The sequence below is a fragment of the Schistocerca nitens genome, chromosome 7 (assembly GCF_023898315.1).
Source record: "Schistocerca nitens isolate TAMUIC-IGC-003100 chromosome 7, iqSchNite1.1, whole genome shotgun sequence".
In the NCBI taxonomy this organism is placed as follows: domain Eukaryota; kingdom Metazoa; phylum Arthropoda; class Insecta; order Orthoptera; family Acrididae; genus Schistocerca; species Schistocerca nitens.
Genome location: NC_064620.1, coordinates 217,164,746 through 217,176,786, shown reverse-complemented (window position 1 = coordinate 217,176,786; position 12,041 = coordinate 217,164,746). Strand labels below are relative to the sequence as shown.

Sequence of the window (12,041 nt, the reverse complement as noted above, 5' to 3'; positions counted from 1 at the left end):
TGCGTTGTTTACGGGTGTACTAACCGTTGGAATAGTGCTACCAAGTTAAAAGGAATCACGTTCCATGCGTAAGTGGCCCCGTTCGTAAAATATTGTCGTTTATATTCGTGAGATGTGCGGCCTTGTTTACGTTTCGTGAAACTGTTTTCTTCTTATTTTATTTCAGATTTCCGATCAATGAAGCTCGTAGGGCTCTGTGGGTTCATATGCTTATTTTTCTTGACAAAGCACAAACAATGTTTGTATTTACAAATGAAATTTTGTATAAGTGTGTAAACGAGTAAGAAATATCATCCGGTATGTAAACTAGCGTAGCTTTCGGGTTCTGCTTTCAGTTTACATCGACACAAATACAGTAAAAGGTGATTTGAGTTTGAAAAGAGCTTTATACACTGTTATTTTTCATCATTCGAAGTTCGTATCCAAAAGAAACACTTAAGTTAACGAGACCAAATCAGTTGTATTGCTGGGGCAAAAACGCATTAAAAACAAAACGAAAACACCTGAAAAAGCTATTCTGACGTTGTGTTATGCATGTAAACATTGTAACACTCATCATCTGAAATTATTTCGCAGACATAACGTTAAATATGAAGAACACGCAATTCTAACAAGAGCTCTGTCACTGTTTTGACCAATCAAACATGGCGGCCCACCGGCTTCAAACAGACGTACAGCAGACGGCCATAGTGCCATCTCCCCTCCTTATACCTCCATGAGCAAACCTGTAGAGTACGTTTGTACGAGGGCTATCCACAAAGTATATTACGTTTTCGTTTGTGTCCGTTAGGGGCGGGGCTAGCGCGGCCATCTTGGTGTCATGGCATTCCGCCGCTCAGTCGGCATCCTGCCGCGCTAGTGTGAGGTTCGTGCTGTACTCCATTGAGTTACTGTGACAGTTTGAAATGTCAGCGTTAATCGAAAATGCCGCGAAGTTTGAAGTGCGTGCTGTAATAAGGTTTCTGACTGCAAAAAACTGTACACCGATAGAAATCTATCGGCAGCTTTGTGAAGTGTATGGAGACAACATAATCAGTGAAGGTGGAGTGCGTCAATGGGTCATAAAATTTAAAAATGGCCGAAATAACGTTCATGACGAAGAGCGAAGTGGAAGACCCAGCATAGTGACTGCCGAACTTGTCGAAAAAGTCGATGCCGCGGTCCGTGAAAACCGAAATTTCACAATAACGGAACTCTCTATGAGTTTTCCACAAATTTCAAGAATTTTGTTGCACGAAATCATTACCGAAAAGCTTAGTTACCACAAGTTTTGTGCAAGATGGATACCAAAAATCTTGACAGAGATTCACAAAAATCAGCGAATGGCTGCAGCGTTAACGTTTTTGGACACTTACGAGAAAGATGGCGACTCATTACTCGATCGCATCGTTACTGGTGACGAAACATGGGTTAAGCATGTGAACTGCGAGACAAAATTACAGTCAATGCAGTGGGGGCACACAAATTCCCCCAAAAACCCAAGAAATGCATGCAGACAATGTCGGCAAGGAAGGTGATGGCAACTGTCTTTTGGGACAGAAAAGGTGTGATTTTTGTGAATTTCCTGGAAAGAGGCACTACAATAAACTCTCAGGGGTATTGCCAAACTCTGCACAACCTCAGAAGAGCAATACAAAACAAGCGCAGAGGAAAGTTGGGCTCAAAGATCTTGCTGATTCATGACAACGCCCGGGCCCACACGGCAAATGCCACTCGTGAAGTTCTCGAATCTTTTAAGTGGGAGTTGTTTCCTCATCCGCCGTACAGTTCCGACCTGGCACCGAGCGACTTCCACTTATTCCCAGCAATGAAGAAGTGGTTGGCTATGCAGTGTTTTGATGACGACGCACAGCTTCAATAAGAGGTAACCACGTGGTTGAAGGCGCAGGCGGCCGAATTTTATGACGAAGGAATTTCCAAGCTCGTCCATCGCTACGATAAGTGCCTTAATTTAAATGGCAACTATGTAGGAAAGTAGTATTTAAATGTGGCTTTCATCTGTATATAATAAAAAAAAATTTTCAATACTTTATTTATTTTTAATTCCAAAATGTAATGTACTTTGTGGATAGCCCTCGTAGTTTCACAGAATGAACATAAATAATCAGAACAGAAGAACAAAGAAACAACAATTTGTCACACGTGACAAATTGATATTGTTATTGCTATTAATACATCGGCTTGCGTGATTTGATTGTTTCTTTGTTCCTCTGTTCCGATTGTTTACGTTTATTCTGTGAAATTACAAATGTATTCTATAGGTTTGCTGCTTTCGAATGAACGAAGCGAAAGCGGACTGACATTAGAACATTGCTATGAACTCTGAACAGACCTTTCCCATGTCAGGAACATGTTGTCCCATACAACAATTTCACATGCACCACAGTACAAAAACTGGTTTGACTAGGTCTTGAACCCGGTACGCTTGGTAGGACAAATTAAAACTATATCGAATTCTCCACGGGAACTCTGTTCCAGAGGCGATCATAGTTACGCTTTTCCCGTGCTCCGTTGCTTTTATTTACCGTTTATGCACGTTTTCCTGGACAATAGCACACAGCACAAACTATATCAGAGTTTTGGTTGATACTCTGTCTATAAAAATTTTTTGGTACAGATCTGACTCTCTGACATCAGGAGGTTGGGGTGTAAGTACCAACTAATGTGAAAGTATACGTGCAGCCACTTGCTACATAAAATCTATAACCCTAATAACTCACAAACACACACATTACCTCAATGACCGTCCGGCACAGAATGACCAGGAGCGGCCGTTCGCTCACCCTTATAAGCACTCGGTTAGCCTGCCAGTACTTATGATGAACGGAAAATACATAAAATGGACCACCATTTAAAATGTACACAAAGCACCAATACAATATATACAATGACGAAGAAAAAGTAGCAACACTAAAAAAATAATTAATGTAGAGTAATAAAATTTCGAGAATATATTTTTGTAGGTAACATATTTAAGAGATTAATATTGCAAGGTCACAGCTTAATGTATGCTCGAGAGAAGCCATTGCAAATGTGAAATGCTGGTACATTATTAACCCGTGTAACCGCCAGAATGTCGAATGCAAGCACACAGACGAGCATGCATTGTATTATATAAGCGCCGGATGTCAGTTTGTGGGATAGAGTTGCACTCCTGGAGCACTGGTCAGTCGCTATAGGGACGGTTAATGGCGTTTGTGGATGACGCTGGAGTTGTCCGATGATGTCCCATATGTGCTCGTTGGAGACAGATCTGGTGATCGAGCAGGCTAAGGCAACACGTCGACACTCCGCAGAGCTTGTTGGCTTACGACAGCGGTATGCGGGCGAGCGTTACCCTGTTGGAAAACACCCCCGTGGAATGCTGTTCATGAATGGCAGCATAACAGATCGAATCACCTGGTTGACATACAAATTTGCAGGATGGGTGCGTGGGATAACCACGAGAGTGCACTTGCACTCATATGCAATTGCAACCCGGACCACAACTCCAAGTGTAGATCCAGTTTGTCTAGTACACAGACAGGTCGGTTGCAGGTCCTCAACTAGCCTCCTTCAAACCAACACACGACCATCACTGGCACCGAGGCAGAACCAACTCTCATCAGGAACACAGCAGATCTCCACCCTGCCCTCCAGTGAGCTTTCGCTTGACACCACTGAACTCGCAAATAGCGATGGTTTGGGGTCAATGGAAAAGGGTCAATAAAATAATAAATGTCTTGTGACTAGGGCCTTCCGTTGGGTAGTCCGTTCGCCGGGTGCAAGTCTTCTGATTTGACGCCACTTCGGTGACTTGCGCGTCGATGGGGATGAAATGATGATGATTAGGACAACACAACACCCAGTCCCTTAGCGAAGAAAATCTCCGTCCCAGCCGGAAATCGAACACAGGCCCTTAGGACTGACATTCTGTCTTGCTGACTATTCAGCTACCGGGGGCGGACATTGGGTCGATGGAATGCACGCTATAACGCGTCTGGGTCGGAGCTGTCCTCGAAGTAACCGATTCGTAACAGTTTGTTGTGTGACTGTGGTGCCAACTGCTGCTCAAATTGCTGCTGCAGATACAGTATGTTGCACCAGAGCCATAAGCCCAAATCGATGGTCTTCCCTTTCGGTAGTGCCACGTAACCGTCCTGTGCCCGGTCTTCTTCCGACTGTACATTCTCGCAATCACCACTACCAGCAATCACGTACAGTAGCTACATTCCTGACAAGTCTCTCTGCAATATCGCAGAAGGAACATCCAGCTTTTTGTAGCTCTATTACACGACCTCGTCTAAACTCAGTGAGGCGCTGATACTGGCGTCTTTGTCGCCTTAACGACGCTCTTGACTGACATTTACCACGTCCAGTCTCGAAAGTAACTGACACTCTCGACCATTACAGTGTTTGCTTTAGGCAAACCTGATTTGCATCCTCCTAGTGGCGCGAAATTTGAACAGATAGCTTCTTGCATAAACAGTGAAGATGGCCTGCTCAATAGAACGTCCCTTTGCACTCTCATTGGTCTTACCAAATATTATATTCGAAGTACAACTTTCAAGGAAGGAGCCAGGTGGCGGTGACCTACCGGTGACCCTGGCGATTGGGCCGCCGTCCTGTGCGAGGCGGTGTCCCGTCTGTCCGGCCACGTGCGCGCCCAGGCTGTGCCCCACCACGTGCATACGCGCCCGTTTCCCACCTGCTGTGTCCTCCAGGAAGCGTACCAGGTCTGCCACACGCTCCGATACCTGCCACGTGTTCCACTTGGGCCCCAGGTACAGTGTCGATGAAGCCAGGCTGCCCCAGTCCACCGCCACCACGTTCACGTCGCCGGCCTTCAGGTATGCTGCAACACGCCATACCGTGTCACACCTAGAAAAGCCGATAACACATCGGAAACATCCATATTCATTAAAAACAGTATCAGTATTATACGTCGATATCATATTCTCGATATGCTCTCCCTAGACATCAAGGAAGTCTACAGCCATATCTCGCATTCTGGTCTCAAGTTCGAACTTCACTTGTACGCTCTTTCTATCAGTAACAGCTGTCTGATTGCATTCCTTCTTACTAACCAACCATCCATTGTAAAAATCAATAACACCCTCCCTCGAATTTTCCATCGAACTGCTGGCATGCCCAAATGATCCATCCTATCATCAGTTCTCTATCTCCCATACAGAGCCAACATCCCAAAACGCCCATCCTCTGTACCTCTTCCAAAATATTGATCACACTGCATTTCTCGCAGTCCAACCTACGTTCCAATCATCCCAATGGTCCTTCCAGCTTCAGCTCGACAACTGCACCTCATAGTGGTACAAGTACAGGAAAAAACGAAACCCTGTGACCAGGCATTGAAGACCACGCAATAGTTGACTAGTCGCCAGATAATCCTCAGCCATTCATCATCGGATGCAGTATGAAGGCTCACGGGGTCTGCACACCTCACTCCTGGCTGTTGTTGACGTTTAGATCTTCCAACTGCTACTTCTCAATCATATTGCTCCTCAGTTGGCATCATGAGGTTTAGTGCACCCTGGTTCAGTCCTCCCATCAAGAAAAAATTAATGGCGGTACTAGGAATCGAAACCAGATCCCCCACTTGATGGTCTTTCACATTGACCACTCAGCTACAGAGGTGGATGGTGTAACCAGTAGTACCTGGTACCTGCAAAATTATAGGTAATAATTATAGGAAAAACCACCTGACTGTCCACAACTGCCCAAAGTATGTAACTAACCTAGTATACTTTATTATCTACCTAAAAGAAAGTCCACGGCAGACAAAAACTAATAATTGGTCAAACACTGGAATTCACTTCCATGAGAATTAACTATACACATAAACTATCATCAATCCCACTTCTATCTAAGGCAATGCATATGAACATCTGCTCCACTCCAGTTATTTCACCTCCTTCAAATTCTAGAACGATCTGTACTCATCCTCATTTTTCTGTTCTGAGTACATTCTATCACTTGTATCATGCACTAGCTCATAAAGACACTGTATCTGCTCAGACATCTAGAACACCTTTGCCTTTCCTATATTTCCTACAGGCTTGCCTCCTGGCACTCTATAGTCATCCCATCCTTGAGAAACCCAGCTTGCTGGTGCATCTAGTCAATGTATCCCACGTTGCCCTCGTCTTCATACGCTCCATGTCCAACGGAACATCAGTCGCCTTCCAATAGAACACCATGAACCCATCCATGAAATTTGTACTTCCTTTGAACTATATAACCTACGCTACCAATCACACCTGATCAAAAATGAAAGTTCTAATCTTTCTTTTCCTTAAATTTATATTCCACCTATCAGTATAGACATCCCATGTCCTTTACCATGTAAGTTCTTCCTTCTTTTGGGTCTCTACAGTCCACTGTAGACCTTTATCACTTCAATGATTTTGTGTCCGTCCTAGTACTCTCCAATCTCTGTATCCCATTTTCTGTATGTGTGACACCATCTATGTAACTGGCTTTTGGTCAACCACTCCCTCTGAAATTTTGAGTTAGTATCTTCTTTAGCACCTCTTTATAGGTTATAGACATATCCTTGTCACATGCACAGCCAGCCTCAATCTTGCCCACTTTGCTATTCTTTTGACAGGTGACTCTTTATGAGTGGTATAAAGCTCATTGTTATTCCATCTTCCTCACGTCCCTCCCATACAGCACAAACCTACTCCTTGGAGCATTTTCCTCTCAAAGGCATCTGACTTGTTGGAAACCCTTAAGTCATTCGCACATGGGACGTGTTTTACGTCATAAAGCACACCAAATGTGTATTTGTCGTGGTTGCTACATGCTCTGAAATGGCTTGGTACAGATCACGGAGTGAGCACCTCACCATTATTTTTTACTGCAGTGTTCTTCAGTGGTAGTTGCCAGCTACGCTATTAAGTGCACTATTATTACGCTGTTTATACTAAAAGTACGCTATTAATACTTACATGCTCACATCATTTGCCACAGCTCTTGCTCACTTTTAGATTAGATTAGATTAGTACTTGTTTCATACATCATGAATACGACACTTCGTAATGATGTGGAACATGTCAGGTTAATAAAAGGTGTCTATACAAGATATTACATTACACAAAATATTACACGACACTTAATATTTTTAATGTTTTTTTGTGGCCGTTGGGGAAATTACCCACTTATTATATCCAAAAATTCATCTAATGAGTAAGGAGTTGCCATTAAGAAATTCTTTTAATTTCCTTTTAAATGCTATATGGCTATGTCAGACTTTTGATGCTATTAGGTAAGTGACCAAAGACTTTCGTGGCAGCATAATTTACCCCCTTCTGAGCCAAAGTTTGATTTAACCTTGAGTAGTGAAGATCATCCTTTCTCCTAGTGTTGTAGCCATGTACACTGCTATTACTTTTGAATTCGTTTGGATTGTTAATAACAAATTTCGTAAGTGAATATATATATTGTGAAGCTACAGTGAAGATCGCTAGCTCTTTAAATAAGTGTCTGCAGGATGATCTTGGATGAGCTCCAGCAATTATTCTGATTACATGCTTTTGTGCAATGAACACTCTTTTACTCAATGATGAGTTACCCCAGAATATGATGCCATAGGAAAGGAGAGAATGAAAATAGGCATGGTAAGCTAATTTACTGAGATGTATATCGAAAAAATTTGCAATGACCCTAATGGCATAAGTAGCTGAACTCAAACGTTTCAGCAGATCCTCAGTGTGTTTTTTCCAATTCAACCCTCATCAATGCATACACCTAGAAATTTTGAATATTCTACCTTAGCTACCGATTTCTGATTGAAGTCTATATTTATCAATGGTGTCATTCCATTTACTGTGTGGAACTGTATATACTGTGTTTTGTCAAAGTTTAATGAGAGCCCATTTGCACAGAACCACTTAATGATTTTCTGAAAAACATCGTTTACAATTTCACCCAGTTAATTCTTGTCTGTTGGGTGTGATAGCTATACTTGTATCATCGGCAAAAAGTACCAGCTTTGCATCTTCGTGAATATAGAATGGCAAGTCATTAATATATATTAAGAACAGCAGAGGACCCAAGACTGAACCTTGCGGCACCCCATTCTTGATTGTTCCCCAGTTTGAGAAATCACCAGTTTTTTGCATATTATGTGAACTGCTTATTTCAACTTTTTGCACTCCTCCAGTTAGGTATTTTTTAAACCATTGGAGCACTGTCCCATTCATACCACAGTACTTGGGCTTATCTAGAAGTATTCCATGATTTACACAATCAAAATCCTTTGATAGATCGCAAAAAATCCCAACGGGTGACTTCTGGTTACTCAGAGCATTTAATATTTCATTAGCGAAAGTATATATAGCATTTTCCGTTGAGAAACCCTTTTGGAAACGAAACTGACATTTTGTTAAAACTTTCTTTTTACAAAGGTGTGAAGCTACTCTACAATCCATTACTTTTTCAAAAATTTTGGATAAGGCAGTCAGAAGAGAGACTGGGCGGTAGTTGTTGACATCAGACGTATCCTCTTTTTTATGCAGTGGTTTAACAATGGCATACTTCAGTCTATCTGGGAACATACCCTGCTTCAGAGAGCTATTACATATGTGGCTAAGAATCCCACTTATTTCTTGGGAACAAGCTCTTATTATCCTGCTGGAAATGCCATCAATTCCATGTGAGCTTTTATTCTTGAGAGAGTTTATTATCTTCCTAATTTCAGCAGGAGCTGTGGGTGGAATTGCAATTGTATCAAATGGTGTGGATAAGTCCTCTTCCATTAAATGGTTCAAATGGCTCTGAGCACTATAGGACTTAACATCTATGGTCATCAGTCCCCTAGAACTTAGAACTACTTAAACCTAACTAACCTAAGGACATCACACAACACCCAGTCATCACGAGGCAGACAACCTCTTCCATTAACTGCCTTGCTTCTTCTAATGAACATTTAGATCCTATTTTCTCTACAACATTTAAAAAATGATCATTTAAAATGTTTTCGACTTCCGACTTGTTGTTTATCAAGTTTCCATTCGCTTTGATGGTGATTGCCCTGTATCCCTTGGTTGCCATGTCTCAGACATGATGCACATGCTTCTGGACTTTATTTTTCTGCTTTCTGCGTTGTACATGTCCTGCGTCTTGAAAAATTTAGTTCAGCTTTTCTTTCAAGTTGGCCCGATGCATATTCCGAATTGTTTTGATTTTGTTATCAGAGGTATTAATCTCAGACATGATGCACATGCTTCTGGACTTTATTTTTCTGCTTTCTGCGTTCTACATGTCCTGCGTCTTTAAAAATTTAGTTCAGCTTTTCTTTCAAGTTGGCCTGATGCATTTCACTTTGCCAAACATGTAGAATATGTAGTACCTTGGCTCGACAATGTATGTTGGGATAAGCCTTACTTTTAACGTTATGTAAGATTTGCTACTCCTTGGTTGAGTCTATTATATATTCTGTGACCACATGATAGCCATACTTTTCTCTTCATAACTTCAACTGTACTGAACCTTGGGTGAATCAGCCAGTCACGTAGAGTGTAGTCTAGCAGTTCATTGGTCCATCTTCCTTTATAAATGACATCAAAAACTGCAGATTATACTTCTATTACATTAATATGAAACTCCCAGAATTAAGCATCAAATATGAGACGGCTGTAACTGCTGACATATGGTTTCCTGGCATTTTATTATAACAAATCGTACCAAAAAAGACACGTTTTCAGAGATGCTCATTATGCCTTTACTTTGAAGCAGCAAGTACTCGATAATATAAAAACTACCAGATATGGAAATAAACTCCATATGACTTAATCCAAGATGGTATTTGCCATGTTGCACTTATGATGTAAATCCAATGTTACATATCACTGGTCATGTTACCCTCCATGTGGTAAAATCTGACTTTCCAGATCCTTTGTTTAACATTTTCTAGTGTTAGTGGAACGTGAAATTCTACGTTGTGACATCACAAAAGTCGACCAGCTCCACATCCACGAATGATTTCATTGCACATAAGAGGTGCCTTCACTGTTAGTGACCATGTTTCTGAGCCACACATGAGTGCTAGTGCTATAGATGTTATGAAGGTGATTAACTTAATGGTACAAATTAAGAGCCCTGAGAAAACAGTTTTGTTAGGGAAAATTAAGCTCTATCGGCTGCCACTAGCTGTTGGTTAATTTCACATGAGGTATCGTTGTTATGGATCATATTCAATACCAAGTATTCAGATTCCTTGACCTTCTCAGATTCACAGCCAGATGCAGTTACTAACTTCGACATGTTTCCCACCTGTGCTCTTTCATAAGCCCTATATTTCGTCTTAGGAACATTGATAGTCAGTTTCCTGTCCTTTTAAAACTTGTTCTAATATAACAAACGACCCTTCATTGCTCTCAGACATTTGGGACTATGTCTATATCATCGGAATGGGCTAAAAATTGCACCGATTTGTGAACGATCGTTCTCCTGGACAGCAGATCAGTTTCTCTTTTCGTAAGTTTTAGTGATGTGACAAAAAGAAGGCGCTTCAGCATACTCCCTTGATGTATACCATTGAGAATATGCAGGGGCTCTGACAGTACTCCTCGAACACTGACTCTGCTTCTCATATTGCTCACTGCCATCCTCACCAGCTTTTCAGGCATTCCCATCTCTCTTAGGGCAGCATATAATTTATCCCTATTTACACTATCATATGCAGTTTTAATATCAATGAGTAGCTTGGTTTTTTTTCCATATAACATCCTCTGCATCCGACATTCCAACTCTTCCCAACAGTTACCAGTAACTCCCATCATATCATACTAAAAGACTTTACATATCATCGCCATCATGCATTTTACATAATTAAGTTTTTCTTCTTCTTCTTCATATCATGCCTAAATCATTTCTTATATTCTCATTTATTTTAATATTCCCTCTTACATCATTCCACTCTTCTTAAAACATCGTTTCGTGAGCCTGTATTCTACTCCCTTGGTTTCTTGTTTTTGTCCATGCTTCACTTTCATAAATAAGGAGTGCTACGATTATGTAAAACTTGAGGGTTTCTTTCCTGGCTTCATTCTAAAATTATTTTACGATCATTCTACATATGAAAGTAAAGTTATTTAATTTTTAGTTCACGTGTTGGCTATCTTCATGTGTGATGTCGAATCCTAGATATTTAAAATTGTTTAACTTTCTCCAATATTTTAGTATTAAAGACTATTTTTGATCTTACTGGTTATATGTCTTGAGATGCTACCACTCGTTTTACCTACAGACAATTTGAAGTTGTAATCTTAGGCTATGCTGCAACTTATGTATCACATCTGAAGGTCTTCTTCGATTTCTGCAATCAGAGGTAAGTCATCTGCATATGAGACTGCATTTAGTTTAGTTTCATAGTCTAAAAAAATACAGTTTTATTCAACGTTTTCCATTTACTGATCACTTTGTGTATGTATATATTAAAAGATCGTCAGAGAACTATGTCACCCTTATCTTACCCCATTTTCTGTGGTCACTGTTTTTGTGATGTCACATATCTACAACAAAGTTAGTGCTGTGTATACACTCTTAATAGCATTTATGAGGCAAGATGGATAACCTCTTTCAGCCATTATGTTCCATAGCATTCCTCTGTTCACATGATCAGATAGATTTTCAAAATCAGTAAAAGCAAGGTGGGTTTTCGTATTTAATTCCCGTCTCCTATCTGTAGCTTTTTGTAGTGTAAAAGCGTGATCAGTAGTTGGTCGTTCCTATCTAAAACCTGGTTAGTCTTGTTTTCAGGACTTTGGAATATGACTTATCAGCTGAATCCTGGAGGCCTATATCTATGTAGTTACATAATGTAAACATCACTCACAGTTTGAGCCTTAGGCCTGTTCCGATTGGCCGACTGCTGTCTACAAGGAAGTATGAGTTATTATATTTAATTTAATTTTTTACATCAGAACTGTAAATTATATCATCCAATGGCTAAAAAGTGGCAATTTGGACTCCGCTAGCCCACCCCTATTATGGGTCATGTAAATGACTGGTAAATTAAAAAAAAAACTGCCGCAACA

At 40.8% G+C, this 12,041-nt stretch overlaps 1 protein-coding gene across 1 annotated transcript in view; it reads right to left on the bottom strand.

Moving 5' to 3' along the window:
• LOC126195010 (pancreatic triacylglycerol lipase-like) overlaps positions 1-12,041 on the bottom strand; it is a 190,853-nt gene that overhangs the window by 69,645 nt on the left and 109,167 nt on the right. The window contains exon 5 of the mRNA XM_049933436.1: positions 4,577-4,834. Coding sequence (XP_049789393.1) covers positions 4,577-4,834 — 258 coding nt within the window. The remainder of the gene's footprint in view (positions 1-4,576; positions 4,835-12,041) is intronic.